The sequence below is a fragment of the Poecilia reticulata genome, linkage group LG10 (genome assembly GCF_000633615.1).
Source record: "Poecilia reticulata strain Guanapo linkage group LG10, Guppy_female_1.0+MT, whole genome shotgun sequence".
Classification (NCBI taxonomy): domain Eukaryota; kingdom Metazoa; phylum Chordata; class Actinopteri; order Cyprinodontiformes; family Poeciliidae; genus Poecilia; species Poecilia reticulata.
This window is the reverse complement of record NC_024340.1, coordinates 29,865,514-29,893,442: the sequence shown is the minus strand read 5'-3', so window position 1 is coordinate 29,893,442 and position 27,929 is coordinate 29,865,514. Positions and strand designations below refer to the sequence as shown.

At 37.9% G+C, this 27,929-nt stretch overlaps 2 protein-coding genes across 3 annotated transcripts; one reads left to right on the top strand and one right to left on the bottom strand.

The window, feature by feature from the left end:
• The first annotated feature begins 268 nt into the window (after positions 1-268).
• On the top strand, positions 269-17,738 carry etfdh (electron transfer flavoprotein dehydrogenase). Of its 2 annotated transcripts, XM_008421079.2 has the most exons (14): positions 269-485; positions 1,539-1,697; positions 4,560-4,622; positions 5,651-5,880; positions 6,549-6,630; positions 7,266-7,384; positions 9,105-9,182; positions 9,997-10,143; positions 10,277-10,417; positions 11,732-11,875; positions 12,385-12,553; positions 13,805-13,987; positions 15,258-15,479; positions 17,252-17,738. In XM_008421079.2, the coding sequence occupies exons 1-14, from the start codon at positions 455-457 to the stop codon at positions 17,413-17,415; spliced, it is 1,932 nt and encodes a 643-aa protein (XP_008419301.1). In that variant the 5' UTR covers positions 269-454; the 3' UTR covers positions 17,416-17,738. The 2 variants fall into 2 exon arrangements, with proteins under 2 accessions (XP_008419301.1, XP_008419302.1); XM_008421080.2 differs by lacking the exon at positions 4,560-4,622 and having other exon boundaries at positions 270-485.
• On the bottom strand, positions 17,731-27,701 carry ppid (peptidylprolyl isomerase D). The gene is made up of 10 exons (XM_008421078.2): positions 27,532-27,701; positions 25,671-25,811; positions 23,459-23,565; positions 23,118-23,306; positions 22,256-22,378; positions 21,352-21,458; positions 19,433-19,577; positions 19,159-19,245; positions 18,359-18,401; positions 17,731-18,125 (listed from the first exon to the last, which is right to left on the bottom strand). The coding sequence occupies exons 1-10, from the start codon at positions 27,614-27,616 to the stop codon at positions 18,037-18,039; spliced, it is 1,116 nt and encodes a 371-aa protein (XP_008419300.2). The 5' UTR covers positions 27,617-27,701; the 3' UTR covers positions 17,731-18,036.
• Positions 27,702-27,929: the final 228 nt, after the last annotated feature.

Here is a 27,929-nt window from a genome sequence, read left to right as displayed (position 1 = left end):
TTAACAGTGTAAAACCCACTCACACCAGACAGTGTAAGCAAGTAAAAGCCTTAGTTTTAGCCTATTCCTTTTTTTAAAGTAAATTATTGATTCATGAAATAACCTTTTATTTGGCTTCCTTTTTTGTCATGTTGTAAATTTACCAAAGTAAAACTAATCTGAATCCAAAGATTTCTAAACCATATTTTGTATGCTGTGAAGTATATACAGATCTACACATGCGCAGTTCCATATGTGTAGAGTAAACGCAGCAGCGCAGCGTATGACGTTCATACGTTGCGCTGTTATGAGACGTTGTTTGGTAAGGCAGATTCTGCGGTCACTACTTGTTTTCCAGGCTGGGAGTTGTATAAGGTTTGGACCGGGTTCGAATTGAACACAGAATTGCGTTTCTCTGTCTGACTCTGGAAGAGGAGCCGCTGTCTTCTGGTGGCTCAGCGCTAGCGGACAGAGGATGTTTCCAGCCAGCAGATACACTTGTAAAGGTAAGTAAGCTAATTTAGCCGTTGGGCTAACAGGCTGAGATTTAGTTGTATATGATTAAAAACAAAAAGCAACTTTAAAAGTTAAGATAAGTGCTTCCTCGACCGTTTTGGATACTTTAATCTATTTTGTCTGGCTTCCTTTAATTTTCTCGTGTTTCCTTAAAAAAAAAGCTTGGCTTAGCATTCTCATTTTTGCTAGCGCAAAGCTAATGTAGGTGAAAGTTGAATCGGTTATTTAGGTCACAGGAAATAGGGTAAAAATATCTACTGTGGATTATAAATATATATTCAGGTTATATGTGTAAATTAACTTTGCAAAGTTATCAGAAATATTTGCATTTAACTGAAGATGCAAAATTGATGTTTCTACAGATGTTTAACAGCTGCTTGCTAACAACACTAGCTTCTTTTTAGGCAAACGAATTTAGCTGAGATAAAAAAAAGTAATTTATCACAAAGAAAAAAATAAATGTCATAAATCATATTATCCAAGTATCTTCAGATAGTTGTTATGGATGTTGATGCTGTGGGATGGAAGGATCTTTGGTAGCAGTCAGTCTTGCAACTAATCTCAAGAAGCTTCTGACTAAAGACTGTATGCCAGACTCAAGATTGTTGTGATATGCTAACATGCATGTCACATGTTAGCATGTCAGCAGGGCTGATACTTATCGATCTCATTTGTTTTTTCCAGTTCCCTTAAAATCTCTATCTGTGTGGTTAGAGAGCCTGGGAGGGAGAAGTTGAAGTCCTTACCCAACATATGGAATAGATAACTTGAACTTCCTCCTTCCCTGCTAAGCATCAACCCAAAAATAATATCAACGTTATCAAAGTTTGTAAGAAGAACAAATCAGAATAAACACACCAACATGCTGCCACCTCACAACTCTAGTTAGCTATATTTGTCCCATAGAGCAGATTTCAGTGTCCCTCAGAGGATCCAGTCAGCCCGGTCTTAGCCAGTTCAAGGTCTCCCATTCCCACCTGTTAGAACTGGTCTGAATCAAATTCAGACCACGCCTGATTTGGAACTTGCTTCCTTTCTTGCAGCGCACAGATGTATCAGGACATTGGCGACGTTACAGAAAGACCCTTCAGCCCCGCAACTGTACTCTAGTATACACAGGAGGACTTGTTCTTCAGCGCCGACGACCCGCATCACCACACACTACACCATTCATCCTCGAGATAAAGATGCAAGATGGGAAGGTGAGACCTTTTATTTTTTATATTCATGATTAAAGCTCCTGTAATATTTTAATTAATCCAAGTCGGGTATCCACCTTTAACCTAAAGGGAGCTCATGTTTTTATACCTTTATTGCTTTGGGTCATGAGATTGTCATTTGGTCTAATTATGTAACCTGATCTGTTTTTCAAGATAAGTGTGGACTTTATTTTTATAGTACACTATAAGGAAGTAAACAGCAGATATTAAAGGCATTATATAATGAGTCTGAAATGTGGATAGATAGTTTGAGGTAACACAGTTTTAATTAAACAGTTTGGGTAAAACAAACAGCATGTTGTTATGAAACCAACAATGCAATGAGAGAGTTTGACTAATGAGCTAATGGTAAATATCAGCTTCTTTTTCTCAGTGTTCCTCTATAAAAGAGCATTAGGTCATTTAATAATTTGTGTAAATATTGAAATATGTATCCATAAATAAAAAAATCATAGTTTGGAGAAATGCTTGTTAAAGTTGGATAATTGTCCACCATCGATGATAAGCTGAGCCTTTCGCTGGTTTTATTTTTATTTTTTAAAGAGCATTCTTTTTTGGGGGTTGGGGAGAATTAGTTGGTTTATTAATTAGTAACAGTGCTTGTTTGAAGCCTAAAGATGCAGCTCATAGAAAAAGATCATAAATAATGCTGTTTTTAATGTTGTACACAAACTCCTTCCAGCTGCAAGCAAAGCTTACATTTTTTCCTCAGGGTGTCTACACGTTCAGCAGTCATTTATTTTCTCAAAGTTATAACAGACAGGCAGAATGGTATCAACCTATGTTCAGTAAATTCATTTGTTTAAATGATAAACCACAGTGGTGGAGAGGGAAACAAAGATTGGCTTTTTTCTTCTAGTTTAACCGGGTTTACAGGTCGTTCCAGTGTTTTACATACTCTGCTAACATGTGCGTCTGTAAAAACAATCCCTGCCACAGTTTATGGTCTTTTTGAGCAACTTTGTGCATTCAAAATAAATAAATGAATGAATGAATAAACTATAAACTATAATGTGTCCATACAGAATAAGAACAAGAAGAAAACGGGAAAATAATCCTTACCAAGCTTTAAGATAAATTCTTTGATTTCTTAAGTTTTATCTGCGGTGCTGAAGACGTTCCAAAGTTGTGTTTGTGACTGGTATGCACAGATATTTTTGGATCATTTGTGACATCAATGGGAGATGTTATTTTTCTTCATGCTTTTTCCACCAAGCCAGTGGATTTTCCTCCTCATGACCTTTGACCTCCTTGCTGAGGTAACGGTCCATTTCTGTCTGCGCTCATTCTTCCTCTGTACGCTAAGTTGGAAATCTTACTCTCCCCAAAAAGCTGCTTCAAAAAATGAGGTAACTCAACAAAAGGACTGCTTTTCTACGGCGCGGAACATAATTTACTTTAAGAAATATTTAGAGGCATTGTATTTGTCTAGAGCTGTCCCTTTTTGTGTTCCAATATTTTAGTAAAAGTTCGTGCTGGTGAAAAGCTTTTCTAGAGCTTGTTGATGGAAATCTACCACCAGGTAATAACGTAGCGTGCACAAAAACTTAAATTCTCATTCACGTTTGACATGTATCAGACGACACGTCAGCACAAGCAACACAACGCTTTGTTTACATCTTTCATCTTGTTTAAATCCAGAGTAATCAAAAATAGGCAACTATTTATGATTTTATTATTTTTGATAATTAGTTCCTCCATTTTTGGACCTTTGTGTTCTAAACTAGGAAATTAGTGCGTGCATGTTTACACGGCAAAGTTACTTGCGTGAATATCTCCCATTGACATTTGTTGGACTGATGAATATCAGTTAGAAAAATGTTACATACCGCCCAAGTTGATGCTTATTTCAGCTATTCTTTATTTATTGTCTTTTTTTAGGCAGATACAAACACTACGTAGCTACAGACAAAGAAAATAAAAATAACTCTTTGTCAATTTGTAACAAATTAATTATAATATACACATAATCAAATAAATAACAGTTCAAATTTACTTCCTGCTTGTGGAATGAAGCAATCTTAAAATAAAGGAAATAAAAGTAATTCTGTTTTCATAATCCAAGGGCCCCTGGCTGATAGGGAGGCCACAAATAAAGGGAAAAATATCTATCTAGATTTTTTTATTTTTTTTGCTGTAAAAATTTTGTTTCCTCTCCTACAGCAAAAAGCTAACACCCCCTTTTGTCTGCATGACAGGGTTTGTTAATGTTATAAGCTGCCAGGAAAAATGGTAAAGTCAGGTTTTCAAAAATGTAAAGAGAAAAAAGAAAAAGAAGACAGACAGAAGAAAGGGTGTCAATTTGAAACCTAGTTTTTCTCCGAGAGAGGTCACAGGAAGCAGGGTAAATATATCTACTGTGTATGATTATCAAGGTTTTAGCTTAGTTAGCTTAGCTACACACTACTCAGGGTTTCCCCCAGTGCATCGTAAGCCTGGTGGGCCACCAGGCTTTACTTGCCCTCCCAACAGGCTAAGCGATGGTGGTTTATTTCAAAAGGTTTTTTTTATATATATAAACCAATGGCAGTGATTGCAAAGAAGGGTTTATAGTTAAAGCACGGGGGCCAAGGCCAGGCATGTGCACCAATAGCATTTAGAGTTTATTGCTGAGTGTGCTGTGAGACTGATGTGAGATCATATATTTTTCCAGTCAACTTTTAACATTATTTAGCAGAAAAACATGGTGAGCCGCTGGTGGACTTCCCTGACCACCAGGCTTAGCAAGTTTTCTCGGGGAAACCCTGGTACTGTTAGCCTCCATTTAATCAGTGAAGAAATATATTTACAAAGATATTCATATATTTAACTTGTCCCTGTACCTTTTACCACACTTAACAACAGATGAGTCAGCAGCAGGCCTAGCCCCCCTTACCATCCTATCTCCTCCCTGCCCCAGTGAGAAAGGTGAGCAACACTGTTCAGCGACATGTCAGTCAGCATCATTTCAGGGAGTCTATGGGGATTTCTGTCTCTCTTTGCTCTTTTGACAACAAAACTGAAATATTTATTCTAACAGAAATGTATCTTTATAAAATGAGTACAGGGACAACAATAAAATTTTTTTGTCATGGAGCCCAAAATTGCATACATATTAAACAACTGTCAATATGCAGAGATGCTGATTACTAACGATAAGCTCGATCCTCAGCTAGCCTTTTATCGATCAGGTTTTAAATCGCCAACATCTCAGTTTTGTTGGTTTTGTCAACAGAATAATGCCATAAAATCTGCATTCGTAAATCTACCATGAAGCCGACGTTAATATTTCCCTCCTTGTCCAAGGCTCTGCTTCCAACCAACAAAACACCTCAGCCTCTACTGAGTTACGTTTGCTTTCACCTGTTATTGGTCATACATTGGTGGTGGGACTATGTGGAACTCTGGATTACACCTTGGGACTGGTTTCTGCAGCACTTAAACCACTTGTCTTATGTTGAGCTTTGGCCCTTTCTGCTGATAACTGTTCAGTGTTCAGTCCTTTTTGTTTTGGACTTCAGTGCAGTCTCAGTTAGATGCACTCAGATTCAGTAAAGCAAAGGAAACTGAAGTAAAACAGTAAAGCTGGATAACTGCCTCATAATAAAACTTAAATAATTGAATGGAACAGTTAATCACTGCACTTTTTGACATATAAATAAGAATAATTCCATGTGGCCTTATAGTTATTATAGTTATTTCTGATTTTGGGAGGGTTTACAGTCTGGATTATATCCTGAATCATGGTTGAAATCAGATGGAAAATCTTATTTTTTTATTTAAGTTATTTATTTTAAACTAATCCCTCCCGACCCCACTAAGGGACAAGGATGTAAGAAAATGGATGGATGGATGGATGGATTTTAAACTAATCATCTCAATACTGCAGACATAGTTGTAGCTGTTACAGACCTTCACAAACATGCACATTACCTGTGTTGTTCTTTTTCTCACAGGTATGGAAATGGAGAGGTTTGCGGATGAGGCCGATGTTGTGATTGTCGGCGGCGGCCCTGCTGGTCTCTCTGCAGCCATCCGCCTTAAGCAGCTTGCGAATGAACAAGAGAAGGAACTGCGAGTGTGCTTGGTGGAGAAGGCCCCTCAGATTGGCGCTCACACGCTGTCGGGAGCCTGTGTGGAGCCCCGCGCGCTCATTGAGCTTTTTCCTGACTGGAAGGAGCGAGGGGCAAGTATCTCAATATGTGTGGCCCCTACGCTGCCCAAATACCACTAAGTTACATCAGGTGGAGCTCATTATTGGCCTCTGGAGAACAAGATCAAGTAGGAATGAACCTTTCAGATCTTGTATTTTGTGGACTCTAATATTGATTTATTTTTACATATTTTTCTATCTAGCTGTTTAACTAAATGCACAATAAGAGTGAAATCTTCCAGGTAATGGGACAAAATAAAATTCAAATGATCTCAGTTTTTCTGGTTCAGGCAAACTGTGCCAAAGAAAATAAATGGCACTTCTGGATTGGTTGCTTTGCAAACGCTGGCCAGTAGCATGTTAATTAGCATTGCTCCTAGAAATATCAGCTTTCCAATCTCTATTTTCTTTTGTTTATTTATTCTGTATGAAAAAATCCACAAATATGCAAATATTTCACAAATCATTTAAAGTTAATGTTCCACAGAAAAATAATCAAATAGGGGGGGCTCCTCTGTAAACTCCTGTTCTTTCATTCTTCATTTACAGTCAAATAGTTAAATGAGTCACTTACATATTGTAATTAATTCGTCAGCCAATTAATGTGCATTTTGTCATGCTAATACTCGGAAGCATAATAAACTGTTGATGTATCAGTAAAGTGTAAAATGTATTCAGTAACATATTGAATTTTCCCTCAGGCCCCTCTGCACACTCCGGTGACAGAAGATGTGTTCAGCATTTTTACAGAAAAGCACAGGATCCCCGTCCCCATACTGCCAGGTAAAAACCTCCATTAGGCTTCTTGGTTAGGAAGTTTATAACTCCCTTTGCTTATGACTTGACTAATCTGAGTTCTTACCATGTTTATTTGGGCCAGTCCTACATTCATGGCTGTTTCTGTGAGTTCTGTATAACACAAAGAGACTCCCTACACAGGGGTGTCAAACTCCAGTCCTCGAGGGCCGGKGTCCTGCAACTTTTWGAAGTGCYTCTGCTGCACCACACCTGAATAGAATAATTAGGTCATTATCAAGGCTCTGGAGAACTGAGGAGGTAATTAAGCCATTTGATTCAGGTGTTTTGTACCTGTGGCACAACTATAAACTGCAGGACAGCGGCCCTTCAGGACTGGAGTTTGACACCCCTGCCCTACAATTTCAGTGTTTCTGCCAGGACTGCAATTTGTGCGCATCGTCTTGATGCTGTGCATTTACGTTGATGTGCAAAAGATGAAATATTCTTCAGTGGTGCAGCTTATAAATATGTTTGACTTGGTTCATTTGAAGATATTTTCCACATGGTGCCGTAAACACTTTGAGCTGAGAATATGCTGTCTGGAGGATTTCCCTGGAATAAACCAATGTATCATCCAACATGACTGCATATGATTTTGTGATTTATCTGAATGTGCTTAGGACTGCCCATGCAGAACCATGGTAACTACATTGTGAGGCTGGGAAACCTTGTGCGTTGGCTGGGGGAGCAGGCTGAGGAGCTGGGAGTGGAGATTTATCCCGGTTATGCTGCTGCTGAGGTGAGATCTTCACTTCCTTTGATCAAAGAGGATTTACATATTTTTATCCTATTACATGTCTTACAACCATTTTATCCATTTTGTTCTTATGTTTTGGGTTTTTTTCCCCCCAAAATGTAATTTATCTATAAACGTAGAGCGGATTTAATTTGGTTATTTGTAGAATTCTGTTATTCCAGGACATCTCTGCTGGTATAAAATTAAAACATCAAACTTGTACACAATTAAGTGTCTTTTTAGAGTTTAATAAATTACAGTATAATGATTCAAAGCTGCTCTTTAAGTTCTGTCTTTCTGTCTCAAGAAGATAGTAAATGAAACCTTTAACAATAATTTACGCTAACTGGCTAGCCCACTGTTTTTACAGTATTCTTGTAATTTTAATAGTTTGCCAAGTATTTTTGTAGTTACAGTCAGTGAGAAGCTCAAGGTGGGGTCTTTAGACTGCATGACTGCCCTCATTGAATTGAAGTAAAGTTGCTGTCTGCTTTACTTTATTTGTCTTTCCATTCTGGTCTTTTAAGCTCTCGTAAAGGTTAATTTCATGTGTTTTGGATAATCTTGTCGAAGTGCTGCATTTATTCACCCTTACCTTTAAGGAAATTGGGAAATATAACAAGTCAGGACCATCCAACACTTTTCATAACTAAAACAATTTGTATTATGCCAGTGGACAATGGAAAACGGCACCCCTCCCGACCCCACTGAGGGATAAGGGTGCAAGAAAATGGATGGATGGATGGATGGACAATGGAAAACCACAATAATAATGATAAAATAATGTTTTAACGTTCCATAAGGCAGAACAGCAGCTGTAGAAACGTGACTTATTTTTTGCCTGTAAATCCAACATATTTACAATCTTTAAACACAACAATAAATTGATTTTATTATTGCTAGTTAAGTCTTTTTTTTTTATTTGTAGACTTATAATCAATAATATCCCAAAATGCTCAAGAGAAGTTTTATTTAAAAACAAATCTCTACAAATTCCATATAAATTATTAGTTGAAGCAAAAGAAAGCAGCATAAGTTGCATCATACAGATTGAAAACACTCAACAATAAAATGTCAGCCTGGTTGTTGTAAAGTATCCTTTGTTCTGATGAAACTAAGATCAGGAAGATGAAAGTGTAGCGAAGGCTTGAAACGGTAGACCCCGCCATGGAGGCAGTGATGGCACGGGTCAGGACGGCTTCCAGATGGCGCCCAGTCGCTGCTGGTATTTGATCATCTGACAGAAGCAGGCAGATGATTTCTGGAGGGATGCGCTGTCAGAGCCAGCCAGATTCAGCTCGACGCTCCGGCACTCAGATGGACACTGATTCAAAGCATACTGTGAAAGCAGGCCAGGAGACGTGGAAGGGAACGAGGTGGGATGATCTGCTGACTGGGTCACTCGTTTGATCTCAAGCTGGCAGAGCAGCATTTCACTGCTGGAGGAACACGGTAGAGGAAGAGCCATGAAAACCTGCCTGAAGAAAGTCCAACAAAAAATTAAAATCTGCTAAGACTTTGTTTAACAAACCCACAAAATATTCTGCTCTGCAAATTAAATATTTAACATTCTTTCCTTATTGTGTACTTTAAAGAGTTGACCTTATAAGTCAACTCTTATTATATTTTATTTATTATATTCAGAAACGCCTCCTTGTGTATAATCCCAGCTGTATAAAGACAGTCATCATCCTTTGTGGCTATTTCTGCATTTTACTTTCAGGTTTTATTTCATGAGGATGGAAGTGTTAAAGGGATCGCCACTAATGATGTGGGGATTGCCAAGGATGGCTCACCAAAGGTAACGAACCATGTAGAAAGCTCATTTTATTTTAGAGTCTCTTTGTTGTACAATAACACCACTGGAGGATTTGATTCGTCAGGATAGCTGACTTTAAAGTTGAGACCTTAAGAATGTACTTTGACTTCTTTCCCTCATGATTTATTAAATGTGTTGTGAGAACAGGGTTACATGGGGGAAGCAAAAAGCTTTGAGTCACCACATTTCTTTAAATGTGAGGTCCAACGAGGCAACTGTCCGTTCAGTTGCTGTGATTCTGGACTCTTTCTTTAAATATTTACGATCCTTTTTCCACATATTTAGGTTCAGCTTTTATCCTTTGACCCTTTTCAGCAGGATATGTTTTATTGACATGTTAGTATAGTTAAAATTTTTACAATAAATCACTTACTTGCAGAAGATAAAACAGTGTCTTGAGTTTTAGGACATGTTTTTTATGCTAATGGCTAATCAGTTTAAAAGCGGAAATCTTTGATGTTTCTCCAGTGTAAGCAGTTTTAAAGCAGTTCATGTAAATGTTACCAAAATATAAGTCGGTGGCAGTTCAGCTAAATTCAGGTCATACCTTATGATTTAATCCAAGTTTAATTTATTTCTAAGAAAAAAGAAAAAAAAAATTTAAATCATATTTGGTTTTAAGAAGTTAATCTGAAATGTTATTTTTAATGGCCCGTTCCTACGTTCCTGGGAACAAATGCTTCTCGTTGTTGATCAATTGCACAAAATTTTTATGGTTCTTAAAAAATGTTGTAATTTTCCAGATGCTTAATTGTGTTTGAAACAACTTTATGTTGATATTAAATCCCTGTTTCAGGATACTTTTGAGCGAGGAATGGAGCTCCACGCTAAGGTCACCATGTTTGGAGAGGGCTGCCACGGCCATTTAGCAAAGCAGCTTTATAAGCAATTCAACCTGAGGGAGAACTGTGAACCCCAGACCTACGCTATCGGCCTGAAGGAGGTAATTAACAGACTGATTTAAAAAATGATCACTGAGGTTAACGTCCCTTTTTCTCCAACGAGTTTAAGTAAATAATTCTGTTTGAAAGATTAAATATGAGCTGCATAGTGTAAAGACGATGTGCTTTTTTCAGCTGTGGATGATTGATGAGAAGAAGTGGAAACCAGGCAGAACGGAGCATTCTGTCGGGTGGCCTCTGGACAGACACACATACGGAGGATCCTTCCTGTATCACCTGAATGAAGGGGAGCCTCTGGTTGCCTTGGGCTTTGTGGTGAGTGCTTTCGCATCTTGTGTGTATGAAAATTGAACCTTATTGTAGTAATAAATAAAAAAATCTCAGGATAATCGGATGCATCCGTTTCTCATGGGCGCAGTATTCCAATACTGCCTGCAGGTAATTTTGCAAACGTTTATTGGCTTTGCGGAATGAACCTTCTGCATATTGCTTCATAACGAAAGCATCAAGTTATAAAGTTATATCAAGCCTATCTTTTGTTAAAAAAACACTTTGATTTTTGTAAGATTAATATTCAGGGTTCTTACAGCTTAAAGCAAGATCAATTTAAGACTTTTTTTATTGCAACTTGAAATAAAATTTAAGACTAACTTCACAAGTTAGGGAGTGGGAAGTCTGGGCCTCCCTTCTGAAGCTGCTGCCCCCGCGGCCTGACCCCGGATAAGCGGCAGAAAATGGATGGATGGATGGATCACAATAGACACAAATAGGGGGAAAACAACTCCAGTTATCACCTATTTGACCTAAATGTTGTTTTAACAAATATATTACATTTTGGTTCAGTGTAAGTGTCAATTTTGGAAAAACTTTCCAAAAATAAAGAAAACTTGGAAACACACAAATGGCAGATGACGATTCCAAACGATTACTCCACAGTATTCATAGGTTTTAGTTTTTTTATTTTTGAGGTTTTTTTGGCTCTAGTTAAGTATCTTAAAATAACATGCTTTCAAAACCAGAAATGACTGCTGACTGTTGGCAGCTTGATGTTCAGGCTTTGTTTCACGCTTCCCACATGTGGCTGCACTGCCTTGATTTCCATTGTGCCGTCTTTAAAATAATTCTTGCACAAAATGCAATGCATGGCTGGTACTGGTCTCAGCCATGCAGACATATCTTGGTTAGACAGACAATTTTTGTTTGTGTATTTTTTTCCCCCCATGGGGTCCAAATGCTACATGAACAGCGTGCATCAGCTCTGAGAATCCCGGCTGCGACAGGTTTGCTTTCATTAGTTCTGCTATTGGGATCACATGATGTTACATCGAGAGCCGTTTGGTAAATTACTAATGACTTATGTTAAATGGTACCAATTATTTTAATATGAGATGAATTACTATCATAAAACCATATTTACGAGTAACAATTTTAAGACATATTGGTACAAATTAAGGTCTTATTTTTGGGTTAATGAATCCAATGCCTATTAAGACTTTTTAAGGATTTGTGGAAACCCTGAAGATTGCTTTTTCAGATATTTCAAATTCATAAAATGATGGATTGTCAGAGGTTTATGAATTCAGGTTTATGGCTGCTCTTCTGCTAATTATGCCCTTTTTAAAATTCCAGGTTGGTTTAGATTATTTCAATCCGTATTTAAGCCCCTTCAGGGAGTTTCAGCGCTGGAAGCATCACCCCTTCGTAGCTTCCACGCTGGAGGGAGGCCAGAGGATTGCTTACGGAGCCAGAGCCTTAAATGAAGGAGGATTTCAGGTATGTTGCTTTAGTTGGTGAGGAAAGCTACTTCTGGCTGCCCTTAACAAGGTGATTGTTATTTTAAATCAGACTTCTCCTGACTTCACAAACGGATCTGGTGTAAATGTCAGAGCCTGGGTCCTGCTGAGACTTTGGGGGTGGAAGCAGTTGTACTGACATGATTAAGGGAGAAAAGTTTCTCCTTTGGGGGTTTGTTAACTTTAGTGCTTCTGTGTTTGATTAAAACCATCTGCAAAATGGCAAAGTCAAATTTTGCAAGAACACAGAATCGTTGCTGCAAGATTGTAACAAAAATAAACAGACCCTGAATAAATTTCCTCTATTGTACTGAGCCTAGTTTTTAATCAAACTAGGCTTTACATGTGTTCAACTTTTAATTTATTAATTCTGATTTTCAGACTTGTATTACTATTTTAACTTGTTAATGAGGAGCGTTAGCAGGTTTTTGGTGTTGGTGTTGTAAGATGATGATTAAAACTCTTGTTTTCTGGCTGTTTCTTCCTTAGTGCATCCCAAAGCTGACGTTTCCTGGAGGTTTGCTGATTGGCTGCAGCCCAGGATTCATGAATGTCCCAAAGATAAAAGGAACCCACACGGCCATGAAGAGCGGCATCCTGGCTGCTGAAGCCATTTTCCCTAAAGTCACTGCAGAGAACCTGGACTCAGAGACTGCAGGTGTGGAACTTCAACTTAAACATTCAGGCCTAGTTTGTCTCTGTTCACTGTGACTTACAGTGGCTTCTCTGCTTCTGCCATTTGCAGAAATGTAATAAAAAAAAGAAAACTCATTGACATTTCATCCTGAGCAAGCATTTCTCAGATTTTTTTTTTCTTCTTTTATTAATGTGGTTTGCAGTTAATAAAACTCCAAAATTAAATATTTGGGAACATTTTAATATTACATATCTTATAAATACTTTATTTAGACAGTTTGCTAATTTGAGATTTATTTTCTTTAATAAATGTACAGCTTTGGTAGTTTTGCACTAAATCATATCTTAGTTTTGCCAATAAACCACTGGGTTTTCTTAGACCTTCTGAGATCATATGACCTTTTTGTTAGCTATATTTTATTCTGTCTGCAAGTGTATATACAGTAGCTACAAATATTTCTTCAGACCAGAACATTTTGAAAAGTTAGGAAGGTTGACTTTGTAAAAGTTAGAAAAGTGTAAGATGGCGGCAGCGGTCAAACTGGAACAAAACGTCTAAAACTGCAGGTGCATCAATCACAGAACTGAAATATCAATAAAAAACGTCTGGCCAAAGACTTTGAAAAATAACGGGATGCTTTGAGGACCAACATGCTTTGAGAGTGAAGCATTGTCAACTTGAAAAATACTCAAGGGTGGCACAGAATATTTCACAGTAAAATTGGTAATATAATTACTTTTCTGGTCAGCATTTGATACATGACAAAATATGGATCAAAGTTAAAGTTGTTGAGAGAATTCCCGGTTGGAACTGCATCAGGAACTCCTCCTGTTGAGGTCAGAGTTCAGTATGGCTGCTCTGCATGTAGAGGTTACTTATTAGCACTTCATTAACCTATTTGTAAACGGTACTGTTCAGTGTCTACTGGTGATTATGTTCCATTAGTGTTTAAAATCCATTTTAAAATCCATGTATTGGCCTGAGTTGCTACCAGCTGTCACTGAATAACCAAACACTGGTTTCTATCTGGCAAATAGAAAATTTTCAGCTCAGTTGTAATTTAATTTGCAGTTCAGAGTTTTGACTTTTGAAGCAAATGAAATGGAGAATAAATGAACCAACTTTAGCTTGATTCTAACAGACTGGACCTGTTATGAAAAGGTTGTCTAGCTGGTTGTTTTGTTTTATATTTTCCTTCAAATCTTTGTTAATGTCACAAAAATATAGAGTCTACAATTCACTCTTCATTTTAAAACCTTTTATGCATCTTAGGGCTTCATATACCTGAGTACAGTGACAACTTGAAGAATTCCTCTGTGTGGAAAGAGCTGTACGCTGTCAGGAACATCAGGCCGTCCTTCCACAACTACTTTGGCCTTTATGGTGGGATGGTGTACACCGGCATTTTCTACTGGATTTTACGAGGAAAAGAGCCTTGGACACTCAAACACATAGGTGAGGAGCGCCGCTTTATGTGGGTTTAACTTCAGACTTTATCCGATTGATTACTGATGAAAACTGTGAATATTTAATAGCAGCAAATCTAATGTTTGCTCGACTGTATAAAGTGAAATGGGCAAAGATATAAAAGCTATAAAAGAGAAACAGTTGAAATGTGTTTTCTCTTTTCTGAAACTAAAATGTAAAAACCAACACAAGGTCAATAAATAATACAGACATTCCTTAATGAATATGACCATAATCAAAAGAGTGAAATGTTTCGAGGGCTTTCTTTTTCTAGGGCTGTAATACTATTGCTGAAACATTTAATATTGAAAAGAATCACCTCTCATTTTCAGGACACTTCCTAAACACCGTCCACAAACTTCAGCTTTGTGGTCTCTGTAGTAGGTGTGAGTCCATCCGATTGGACAGAGATGCTTTAAATATTTATAGGGTGATCAGATAGTTCTGCAAATTTACTTTCTATCATTCATACTTTTGCGATCACAGTATTGCGCACACCAATATGACTAAGATTATTGCAGTTCATATCCAAGCGTTTTAGAAAGTTGGGCAGAAAACAACCAACTGGAGAACTGCATTCCTGAGAGGATTGTAAAGCCAGACGTAAAGCAATGAAGACGACGTTAAAAGTGTTTTACCTGAGATAAAGATTAAAAAATACCAGATTGTTGCTTTAGGCTTGCTGTTCAGATGGAAGTAAATTTCATTAGGGAATGAAGATTCCATATTCTGGAAGGACAGAACGCAATTTATTGATGTTTCCACAGCACGACGATGAGAGAAGTTGGTGTATCTGCTGATGTTTGTCCTCCTTGTTTTCTCATTAGTCATCAGAACGGCTTTATATTAAAGAGTCAAAAAATAAAAAGGACTTTGGTTTGAAAAAAAAACGAGAAAATAAAAAAAATTGGTGGTCATCAGTTGTTTTCTATTTTATTGGCTGAATTTTTTTCCTTTTTTAACTTGTAGTTAAGGGCCGGACAAAATAATTTCAAAGTCAACAAATGGCCCCCGGGTCACACTTTGGACAACTCTGGTCTAGAGGGTTGGACCAGGGTTAACTAGAGGTTACTATGTAGTTCTTTCCCAAATCCTTTTATGTTTTAGTCTTGTTCGTTTTGAGACACCGGTAGATGAATTAGCTGCAGACGTCACCATTGATCCGTCTCGACTCGGAACGGCCATCTGGACGGTTCCGTTGTTTTAGTCGTCCTCCGAGGACAACGCCTCCTAACCCACCGTGCTCTTTCTGCGGCAGGCCTGGATGCAAACCAGCTGAAACCTGCTAAAGATTGTAAGCCCATTGAGTATCCGAAGCCCGACGGCAAAATCAGCTTCGACCTGCTGTCCTCAGTGGCCTTGAGCGGCACCAACCACGAGGGCGACCAGCCTCCACACCTGACCCTAAAGGACGACCGCATCCCCGTCGAAAGGAACCTGGCTATTTACGACGGACCCGAGCAGCGCTTCTGCCCGGCAGGTAACCTCAGCCATTCAGCAGAGCATGAGCACATCGAGTCTGTCCAGGTTCACAGAAGGTATCCTCTTGTTTTAAAGTAACATATATGTAAAGACAATCATCTTTGATAATTAATCTAGAAGGAAAAACACTCTTTTAGTCTGTATCTTCAAGACAAAAAGCTAGTGTTGAATGTGTTGCGACCTGGAGCTTTTTCTAGAACTGCATAATTTAAACTCCAATGAAAAACCTGTTAACAAGCAGCACTCTTCTAACAAAACAACGTTTCTGCCTGGGGTCTGTTTTCCTCCTGATAATAAGAATTTATTGATTAAAATAGTCCAGCATCTTGGGTGTTGCATGGGGCAAACGGCTGCTGTTGGTGTGCAAGTGAGGCAGACGGTTAAATTATTGGCTGTTTATCTCATTTTGAATGCAACTGAACTAATTTTCTCAAAGACTGGCTCTGGTGGAAATGGCTGGAAAGTGAAGCTTCATTATGTGGCTCTGGGAAACTCACTGCTGCTGTTCTTACGCTTGTTGGTTTCCTTCAAATGCAACAAACAAAAGCGCAGTGGGTTGGATCATGCAGGAAGATAAAAATACATTTTTATGTTTTTAGTCTGCTTTGTTCTTTCTTCATTATCACAGTTAAATTACATTTAAGCATTTTGAAGTGATTTGAACTTTTAGCTTCGTCCTCACATTTTTTTTTTTCTCTACACAAACTTGCCAACTTCAGCTAAACATCTTCCACACGGCGTCTGTTTATTAATGCAGTTAAATGTCAGATTAACCTTCAGTGTCTGTTTATTAATGCAGTTAAATGTCAGATTAACCTTCAGTTATTCTGCAATCTGTGGCTCATAGTTTTGCTCAATTTGGAAAACAGAGTTTTTTGACAAGGTGTGCCTACATCAGAGGTCTGTACCCTGCAACAGGTTTAACTTCGGATAAAATGGATGACACTTAAGTATAGATTTGTGTTCTGTGGAAGAAACTGTATACATGCTTTATTTTAAAACTTAAAAGTAGAAATAAAATGGTTCTTTAAAAGTTTGAATGAACTTTCAATTGTAGATATATATTTTTTTAAATACTTGTGGCTCTAAATGACTTCTGTTTAGCTGAATGAGGCACAAATGTTTCTTTGGATTTTAAAGGTTGCAGAATTCTGGTTTATATTAAACTGCTAAAGCAGTAACAAGGTTAGTACTAAACAGGTTTTAATAAAGTTTCCGTAAAAGAGATTATTCTTCTAAATTAAGTAAATGTTGCTTTATCTGAACTTATTTCAGATGCTCAAACATTTTATAGAAGCTTTGCCTTTAAGCTTTGCAGATCTGTGTTATTGGCAGTTTAAAGTCTATTTATAAAGCAGTCCAGGATACATGGAGCTAAATACAAGGCGATAAAAATGAGTCTACATTGAACAGTGATATATTTTAAGAAAAATGCTTAGAAAACTGAAATAATTAAATAAGACGATCAAATTTAAATAGTTTTTGTAAGTTGATGTAAAGATAAGTCCACAATATCAATTTTAGAGTTATGAATTAAATAAATTGTATCACGACGGACTTTGTGAAATCAAGCAACACAATATTATATTGATTCAAGCAAATCGATATATTATGTTGTGATAAATCCAGTGATTTACATCCTAGAAAGTTTGATCAAGGAGGATTCAATACAAAGACGTTCCTTTCAGGCATCACATGAAACCTGATTGAATTACATTCAAGTTGAGCATTTTTGTTTTTAAAATTTTCTTTGATCCATCCATCCTCTAGGTGTGTATGAGTACGTTCCCATGGAAACCGGAGATGGGATGAGATTACAGATCAACGCTCAGAACTGTGTCCACTGTAAGACCTGCGACATCAAGGATCCCAGCCAGAACATCAACTGGGTGGTACCGGAGGGCGGCGGCGGACCCGCCTACAACGGAATGTGAACTTATATCTTCAACAAAACTTTTTTTTTTCACATTAAGGAATCCGGAGTGGTCAGTATGTGCCTGAGTATGAACCGTTAGCCGTGTATCTATCTGAGGGTACAACTTTAAATTATAAAGCGTGTTTATGAATCTTGAAGGTCCAACTGCTGGGTTCTGCATGAGCTCTGTGGGCATTTTAATCCTTTTAAAGAAAAAATGTTTGATCAACAAACATTTTCTGTCAGTTTTGTAAAAATTAGGCTGTAAATTAATGTCTGTTGGCATTTTTAACAGAAACTAACACTGTATAATGTCACAGAAAATAAAGAAAACTTGAGTTATTCCTTGTTTTATTGACCAGTAAAAACATAAATAAAGCAAACCGGTGTATTGTATCAAAATCTCAACATTGAAATGATACAAGATACACAACTTTATGTAGAATAAGACACGACAAAGCTGTGTTGCTCAGTTAGTCAGCTGTAACCTGAACATGCTTCAGACCAAAGCTGGAGGTAATCACAGTGAAGTGTTACAGTAGAATGAGAATACTGTTACAGTCTCTGAATAACTTCAATTTTTACTGAGATGACTGCAAAAATTAACAAACGGCAACTTGTTGCAGCACAAAGTTTGTCTTCAGGCAAACATCTTGGCATAGATCTTCTTTTCCTTCTCCTTCTCCTCTTGGATTTTAAGTTGAACTTTTTTCATCTCATTAATGATGGCTGTCAAAAAAATTGAAAAGGTTTCATTATTGATTTCACATGAAAAGGTGACATTTTGATCATATTTAACTATTTTTAGTTCTACTGTATTGATGTCACTCATCTCTTTTTGTTGTTAAAGTTGACTAATAGGCAGTTATTAGCCGATGAAACGTTTTTATTAGACTTTTAAGTTTTCCAAGCTGAATTTAGGCTAGGATTGTAAAAAAAATAACATTAAACAAAAAACATACCTTTATCTTCTGGAGCAATTCCCTGAGCTTTCTTTAGATCGCCCTAAAACAAAAAGCAAATAAAATAGTCTTAAAACAACTTAGCAGTACAAAGGATATCACTTTCATTTGCTAAATGGTTGCTTTAAAAAAATTGGTATAGCTCAATATTCTATACATGTAAATGCAAGTTTAAATTAAAAGAAAAACTGATCAAATCTGTTGATGTTCAGAAAGCGAGGGTAAAGGAATATTACTATAAGAAATGTGTAAAATGTTCATTCGCATGTTAAAAACACCCGTTTCCTGGTCATTTAGTCCCAATTCTCTACAAGAACATCCAGACCCATTTAAACCTGCTCTGAAATAAAACACTACAGTATGAGAAACACGGCATTCAGACATTCCTCTGGACTGACCCACTTTCACCAGGACTGCTATATACAGTATGTACATCATTAAATCAAGGTAACGCCTGTTTCACATAATGAATTACCTCATGGACTGCTATTCTTTTGAGCGCACACCTTTTAATTAATTACACCAGAACCAGCAGCATGCACTGTTGGCTCTGTTAGTTTTTGATTACTCTGCTACACCTTCTTGTAAATTTGGCATTTAGAAATAATTTCTATTAAAAACAGCGATCCAGGTTATTATGATGGACTGCTGCTATTACTTTAGACACAACCGTGTATAAAAAAACAAAACACCTCCAGCTTTATGAGCTGCCAGTTTTGTGACATCCACCACCAGCAGCTGCTTTGATAACTCTCCTTCTGTTGTTCTCTCAAGATGAAGAAAAGCTTTGAAGAACTTACCAAGGCCTTGTTGTATTCCTTCAACCCCTGCCAGGCCTGGGCCCGCCGGAAAAGTGCCTTTGTGTTTTCTTGGTTTAGTTCAAGAGCCTGAAACAGAAATGTTATCTTTACTCGACCTTGTTTTGATTAATGCCTTTAAAGCTGCAGCTATGATGCTCTAACTGCACCTAAATGAATTGGTTTCCAGTTAAAACAACTGGAAATACAACATGTTAACCCTGACTGTTGATCTGATGCAGTAAGGCAGCTATAAGAGCAGATCTGCTGGTGTCACCTCATCGCAGCTCTCCAGAGCCTCCTGCCAGAGCTGCAGCTTCAGATTACAGGCGGCCATGTTGAGGAAGCAGCTGACTGCTGTGGGCTCCAGCTTCCTGTGTTCCTTTTCATCCTCCACCAGGTTGCCACTCATGTCCAGATACCTGCACAAACACAAAGCAGGCCGTAAAGGTTCAGGTACAGGTGGGGCCCTCAGATTTTTGTGGCTAATTTCATTTTTCCCCATCTTTGAATTGCTGATACAGATTTCTCCCCATCATAAGAAAAGACAGAAGGACACTGAAATGTGTCAAAGCTGTTGCAGTCAAACTGTTTTTATTCCTATTTTTAAGTATAACTTTGACTCGATGTGGAGGCTACGTGGTAGAGTTCACAGATTAAACTGTATTTACCATTTCATATGTAATTAATGAGGTCAGCAAGAAAAATAAGAGGTGTGTGTACTTCAGAAAAACTACAGCACTGTGAAAGTATTTGTATCCTTACAGGCTTTTTTAGCACTTAACTGTTTCAGATCAAACTGCTTTTAATCAGTTCATATAAAGATAAAATGGATATCAAAATACATCTTGTATTGTTTTAACTGTAAATGTTTAATACAATTTTGCTGAGGTGGAAAATAATTCTCCTTTGCCATCCAACCAGTGTGAAAACATTAGTACTCCATCCAGGAGGTCAGAAAAGATGCCAGAAGAACATCTGGAGCACTGCAGGTATCACGATTTGTCAACCAGGTTGGCTGGGCTCAACCAACTGACCTGGTTAAATAAAGGCAGGCGGTCAGAAAACATCCTGATCAAATGGTCAAACCACCTCAATTACAGTCATTGTTTTTTCATGCTGGAGGTTTTGCTGAAAGAACCGAGTCATAAACAAAAAAAAAAAAAAGAAAGGTCAGACTCTAAGGTTCCTAAACCACACACCTTTCTCTCCATAACTTCTACTATATGACCTGGCCTTGAGGTTCTGTCCCTGAACACAACACATATCCTGGAAGATTCCAACTCGCACCAAAAAAATGAGTTCAACTTTTTTGCTCTTGTTTCATTCCTTCAGGGGCAGAAAGCCCCTAATAGAATCTCCAACACCACAGTAAACTAATGGCTGCCAACTTCTCCAAATCCATCAAATCCGTGACAGAGATTGAAAACACAGGAGGATAAAAAAGAATGACTGCATTCAGCCTTCCATTATCTAGCTTAAGTCTCAACTTCTTGTAGCTGAATGAAAAAATGGATTTTATTTTAAATAGCTTCTTAAATCTCTGATTCCTCTGAACTTTTTACTAAACACCCGAGAAAATAGATTCTTCACTCAGCCACAACTTTCACAACAAAAAGCACCATCATGATTTGGCACTAGTTGGAATGGTGCATTCAGTGACTGGAAAAAAATGGTATTTTTCCATTTCTGACAGGCTGGTTTGGTAGTAAACTGAAAACCGGATTTTTCCTGCTCATTTTTGTCAGGGAACTTTTAATTCTGTCTTTTTGTCCCGACTCCATAAGTGTCTTGCATTCTGATTTATTCTTTTTCTAGACTTTTGGTCATGTTTTTAAATCGAGGTAATACAGCAAGTCTTCAGTCAGAGGCCCCTTCAGATTTGTTGCAACTGACTGCTACCTGATATTCTTCCTGTTCACAACGACTCTTTGAAGATACGAGTTATGACAACATTTAATTTCCCTTGGGGATAAATATGATATTATTGAATTGAATTAAAACTGCGTCTCAAATCGCCTTTGGGACAACAACTTATTTCAGATACTGTATGAAATATCCGTTTGATTTATGCAGATGACCTTAATATTTTTCATTTGATAGCTGCTTTACTGAAGCGCTGCTCGGATTCGTGCGTCTCTCCCAGGACGGCTGTGACTGAAAGGGAACCACAGCTGCAGAGACACGGAGTCTTACCTGAGAGCTTTCTTATATTTCTTCACTGCAGCTGTCCAGTCCTGGTTCTTAAACATCACGTTCCCGATGTTCTTCACGTCTTCGGCAGTCGACACAACTTTGTCAAGCTGAAAGATTAAAATGAAAACGTGACATGTTCCCCGTGTGGAAATCTTGTCTTGGTTTGTTTTTGATTTTTACTCTGTTGAGGTGTGATTAGAGGAAACCAATAACCGGCTCACTCTGCTGTCAGCTGCTTGTTTTACGCTGAGACCGACCGTTGGACGTGCTTCTGCAGCTTTTCCGTCGGCTAATTAATTTTCTGTTAACTAGTAAACACAACTCCATTTAACCGAAACTGCATCACTCTGACCTACGGAAACCCAAGGAGTGCCACTGGTGGGGGGAAAAAAATCCAGATTTCCCTAAATTTTAATTTTCATAAACAGAAAATGTATTTAAAATTGATTTGACACCCAGCTCCGACTTCCAGCAGGTCATAACAACAACAGGTGCTTTGCTTATCACTAATTATGCTTGTCATAAAAGGGTTGAAACATTTTGTAACTGCTTTAGTAATTTAGTAATTATTGAATTGAGATTTTAAAATAAATTCAGCCGTTACTGATATTTTATTTTACTGAGCTGCACATTATTTGATTAAGGTTTGAGTCAGACTAGCTGAGTCACTTTGTCTAAATACATTTTAGTGACGTGTTTATGTTGCAACAATTTCTCCAGTTTCCAGGCAAAGGGTGTCCTCAAAGCTCAGAATGAAATTAGTTTCCGTTCTCTGGGCTGACTCTGCAAAGGGCAGCAAAGAAATACATTTCCAAACATGGCCTTCCAGTCCTGGCAGCGCTCTGATGCTATCTGCCAGGATGAACCCGTGCCCTTGAAGATCAAAGACGTCGCTGGTACTTACATCTTTAAAGTCGATGTCGGAGTCCTCGGGGAAGTCTGGGTGAGCGTCTCCGGTTCCGTCATCTGGAGCGGCGCCCCAGCTGTCCCCGTCCTTATGCTCACCACAGTCCGCTATGATGCAAGGCTGAGGGGGGGAACAGGCAGATTACAGGACATTTTACGCAGAACGATTTTATTTGATGCTCAAATATTTCTAACAGAATTAATGCAAAGACGGTCTATAAATATATAATGTCGGCTAACAGTGTAATACTCACTCAGGGAACAGACCATGAATTAAATCTGTTTGATAACCAGACTTACTCAAAGACATGTCAGAAATCAACTATTAAATATGTAAATGAAATTAAAGCCCTACAAGGCGTGTGGTTAAAAACTGCAACAACATACAGATACTACATTGTTACAACAAAGGCTTGTCTTTAAATCTATTCTCTGATATGTAAGAAACAGGGAAGTGTGGGCATAATAAATATGTTGAATAGCAGCTTAAGGATTATTTTCAAAAAGTACTTTTAATCTGACAAACAAGCCCTCAGTTATATTAAATCTGAACAAACTTTTTCTGTTTTAGGTCACTTGGGGTTATTAAAATGATTTCTATTTGCTACAATTACAATATTTTTCTTTCTTTAAATTAAAAACTTTAGATACAAATGCCTGCTAAGTCAACACCACCATTCAAGAGTGTTGCACGATGATGTAAAGCAGTGATGAATATAATATTAATAGTCTGAGGCACTGTACTTCCCAAATATTAAACATCATCATTTTGAAACTGAAACTGGTTAGATTCTGTTTTGAAGCGCTCTTTGGCCTTTTTATGCAGGTAAATCAGGCTAATGGTTTTCTGCTGACTGTACCTTTATAGGAGTGTCCTCTGTGGTTTCCAGGGACTCTAGCATTTTTACAACTCCTATCCCTTTTAACACCTGTCCAAAGACCACATGCTTTCCATCCAGGTGGGGTGTGGGGACCGTCGTGATGAAGAACTGTGAGCCGTTGGTGTTGGCCCCAGCATTGGCCATGCTTAGCAGTCCCACCTTGTCGTGCTGCAAGAAGAGGAGAAACGCCTTCAGTAGCATCCATGAACCAGAACTAAGACAGGTTTAGACAATTGCCTTACAATGTAAGGCTTACATTGTATATTTTTGAGCTAAATTAGTTTTTGAGAGCAAATGTAGAAGTAGAACATATTGCAGACCTTGTAGTGGAAGTTTTCATCCTCAAACTTCTCCCCGTAGATGCTCTCGCCCCCCGTGCCGTTGTGGTTAGAGAAGTCACCTCCCTGGATCATAAACTTCTTGATGACTGTCAGATAAAAGAAAACAGATAAAGCACAGTAAAAGCCTCAGAACATTTCATATTTTAAAAACTGTATTTCGAACACTCAACAAAATGATTGTAAGGCAAGGTAATATTATTTATGTAGCAAATGTTGAGCAATAAGGCAGTTCAAAGTAACAATTTGTAATAAAAATGAGTGTCTCATTCTAACTCGCGCAGTGGTGCCCGAGGTCAGTGTTCTATCTGTGCTACCCATGAATCCATCCTACAAGCCCACAACGATGCTCCGTCACATACTGCTGGCTCAGCAGATTTCTTTTCAATACATCCTACCTGTGGAAGTTTCATTTCGTCTTTTTGATTTTGTGGAATATTAAGCTCAGCTTTATTTAATTTATTTTATTTATACCTGGCTTTAAAACAGTGTCCCTATACTTTAAAATATTTCGGATTAATAACACTTTTTTAAAACCATGCTAAATAGAACATGTTGCTAGTGATATTATTTGAGATTGAAGTTGTGTCTATGGTGTAATATTGGTGTATATTAAGCATATCCTATCATTTCAGGTGCACAGTGACCTGCGCAGTTCAGTGGCCACGTTATGGCTGCGCTGCATTTAAAGTCTGTCATACAACATATTAATGAGCAAAAAAGAGTTGTGGTGATCTGTATTTGTAGATGTCTGTGTTTAATTTAATTTCAATAAAAATCTGTTTCTTTTATTTACAAACATCTCTGTATTGAAAATATTTTTCTAAAAAGGTTAATAAAAGGACTAGTGCCTTTTATCATCTATAGCTTTTCATTTTAAACGGGTAGGATATTCAGATAAAGGAAGTGACATTGTGGTTTTGTCATGTATATCAATTGTTCCAATGCTATGCTAAGTATAACTCTAAGCTTCCACTTCAGTCCTGTCACTCAAATAATGTTATCCAATGTATTTAACGTTAACACAACTCGCTATAGTTTACGGTTAGAGGACATGACGGTAGCAGCTTTGGACGAGTAGCACCGACAGACATAGCTATCTATCCGTGCTACGGTAGGAAAATCTGACAAGGTAGCACTGATGGTCAGGACATGTTTTAATTCTCTCCCTTGTGGTAGTAACAACCTTTCCAGCATGCCAACGTTCTTTTTAGGCTTTCTAATGAGCCATCATTTGATTCAGGTGCGTTAAAGGGAGAGAAGTAGAGCTGCAGGATGCCGGCCCTCCAGCGCCCACTTTGGGCACCGCTGAACTGGAATGTTTTCGGAATACAATTTTCCACCTGAATTAGTATTACTGGATACAGCAGATTTGTGGAAAGTACCTTTTTTAAGAGATGTTAGAAATATGCTATGTGAAATATGGGTGGAGTCAATCAAACTGTCTAGTTCCTGCTGCCTTTACCAGTTGAAATCCAGCATCTATGCAAAATGCATCAATTCAAGTATAAAATGAAGCTATAAATGTATTGCAATTTTTATATAAGCATTTGATGTACAATTTATCAAGAAATCCAATAAAATGTAATGAATGCTTCAATTTCAGCACATTTTCACCTGTTTTTCTATAAAGCATTTACCAATATTTAACTGTTTTTCCAACTATGGCTAGGAATATTTTTTCCTGTCACTATTGAAAAAAACTAAGGACTTTGTACTTTCCTTAAAAGGTTATCACAACTAAAACTTGCAATTTTTAAATAAAACTACCACCAGTAGAACTTCAATCCTGCACCAGAAGGCATAAAACATGTAAAGGTTTGTAATATGACCGCATATTTAAGAGAAAAGTGCCGACTTCAAGAGCTAGATGTCATTATGTGTCTCTGTAGGAATGAATATTGACAATAACTGGATAAATAAATTTTCTTTCAAAGAGTTAAAGCTCTAGAGGTCAACAAACTAGATCGGCTTGTCACTGTTTACAGTTTGAAGTCCACCATCGAACATCTATGTTAAAACTGAGCTACACAAGCATAACTTTCATTACACACTCTCCACAGGTACAATGTGTCGCTTTACTGGAAACCCCCTTCAGCCGTTCACCCACCATACATATGTTCTAACTTCAAGGTGTCCTCCTGACTCATTCAACTCAAATGTGAGATGAAATGAAAGGATGAGGGCCGCTTACTTCTGTGGAACGGACATCCTTTGAAGTGCAGCGGTTTCCCCGTCGATTTCCCGACGCCTTTCTCTCCGGTGCAGAGTGCCCGGAAGTTTTCAGCAGTCTTAGGGGTGACGTCGGCAAACAGCTCCAGAACAATGCGGCCGGCTGAGGACAGAAAAGCAAGAGAAACAGCTTCAGAGGACAGTTTGGGTGAAACTTTGATAAATCGCAAGTAGTTGTAAACATGTCAGCTAAATAGTGAAATCTTAAAACTGAGTTCAAGAAATCTTTGTTTTGAATAGTTCATGAATTTGCGCCATCATATGCATAATTATATAAGCTGTAATATATCCAGGTAAACTCTGTTTTAGGCTATGCAGTGACTGAAAAGGACTAGACGGTAGTAAACTGGATTAAAAAGCAGTAAAGCAAGAAAAATGCTGGGACAGTTCAACACTGAGAGGTTTTTACCTCTCCCTTTGGAAAGGACTGTCAAATGAAACAGTGTCTATGTTTCAGTTTTTGTTTCTTATTACTATTATAAGCCTTTATAAATTAGATTTAAGCAAACATCAGAAAGATTACTGATGTTTGCCACCTTAGGAGACAGATGATGGTTGAGGTGTTCAGATCATTAAATGCATGTTAAGGTGCTAACATTGAGTGGTGACTGCATTTTGTATGTAATGTGGATGAATAAATGTGTGTGAACATGTACAGATCTGCAACTAAATGTTCATGTTAATGTATTGACTCATATTTTGTGACAAAAAAAGCAAACTCCTGTTTAGACAAATGGATAAACTAATCTGGGACAAGTGAAAAAGAAACTTTAGGTTTTTACCTCTCCTTTTGGAAAGGACTGTCAAATGAAACAGTGTCTATGTTTCAGTTTTTGTTTCTTATTACTATTATAAGCCTTTATAAATTAACATTTATTTTCCTTGACGTGTTCTAAACATAAATGCAATCTTAATCTGTTCCAGTACTTTTTCAGACTCGTGAAAAGTGATGGTGAGAAAAAGGGAAGATGATGATGGACAGACAGACACGTGGATGGAAGAACAAGCAGATGGGCTGAAAATGAACAGATGGAAGGGAGAACAATGTTCAACCAAATGGATAATGATGGATGAAAGAATAGATGGGTGGATAATAGACAGACATTGGACAAATGGGTAGAAGAATGGACTGATGAATGGTAGAAATTTATAGTGAATGATTTGCTGTTATTAATGTACGGAGTGAAGGTAAGATGGATGAATGGATGTCTTACAGAGAAAAAGTCTTTTTTCCCCCCCCATACTCCCATTTTTTCCAATTTAATCCTGACCTGAAAGACGTGTAAAACAATCCCTGCTTTTTCAGCTTACTAAAGAACACCGTGAATTCCTATTTTCACTTCAAATTTAACTCAAACATGATCATAAGGTGGTGCTGTGTGGCGCAGGGGCAAATCACAGCCCATGTATTGAGGCCTTAGTCCTCATGCCGGAGGTCGCAGGTGTGATTCCCAGCCTGGTGACATTTGCACACAGACATCCCTCTCTCTCATAACCATCTTTCCTGTCAAACTACTTTCAAATAAAGGCCACTAGAGCCAACAAAACCTTTTTAAAAAAAGATAAAACCGTAATAAAGAAAAGAAAAAGTATGAACAGTATATTGATATACTTTATAAGTGTGGCTTTACAACACTAGACTTTAACTGTGAAACGTTATCATCAATCTAACATGTTTATTTTATCAGCTTTATCTCGTTTTGACTCCTTAGAAACTGAAAGAGCTTCTGGAAGTCACTGGGGCGGATGTAGCTAATAGGCTAACAGTTCAATTAGCCACAGAACGTGCTGCTACATGAGTTCATTTAAAATAAAAAACGGACCTTTTTCCCCGTCGATGTCAACGTCGAAAAAAACGCGAGGATTCTCGGGGTTGGATGGCTTTTCCGACGGTACTGCGTGAGACATTTTAAGGAGTAATCGTTGCTAATTGTAGGTAAACCTCGAGACCGGCGCACTGGAGCCGTCGACGTTATGAATGAAAGGCATACGTAACTTCCAACTCGACGCTTCAAAATAAAAGCCAAGTCCGCTAACTGTCACACTTTTGACGATAAACTCGAAAAATCATCTGGGTTTTTTCAGAATTTAGCAAGAATCATACACCTAATCCTTACTGTGTCGATTGTCAATTACAGGACAACGGAGAAACACAGGACATAAATGAAACACACTCATTAATGACAAGGGAAAACCAGCTAACAGTCATGTTATTTTTATT

Excerpts from the sequence above, each read along its gene's own strand:
- ppid (XM_008421078.2), bottom strand. The coding sequence starts at position 27,616 with ATGTCTCACGCAGTACCGTCGGAAAAGCCATCCAACCCCGAGAATCCT. Across the intron at positions 22,379-23,117 it reads CAGAGGACACTCCTATAAAG|CCTTGCATCATAGCGGACTG; the intron begins GTACAGTCAGCA and ends TCCCCCCCTCAG. Across the intron at positions 19,578-21,351 it reads AAATATAAGAAAGCTCTCAG|GTATCTGGACATGAGTGGCA; the intron begins GTAAGACTCCGT and ends GTGTTTGTGCAG.
- etfdh (XM_008421079.2), top strand. The coding sequence starts at position 455 with ATGTTTCCAGCCAGCAGATACACTTGTAAAG. Across the intron at positions 11,876-12,384 it reads TAAATGAAGGAGGATTTCAG|TGCATCCCAAAGCTGACGTT; the intron begins GTATGTTGCTTT and ends TTTCTTCCTTAG. Across the intron at positions 12,554-13,804 it reads CCTGGACTCAGAGACTGCAG|GGCTTCATATACCTGAGTAC; the intron begins GTGTGGAACTTC and ends TATGCATCTTAG.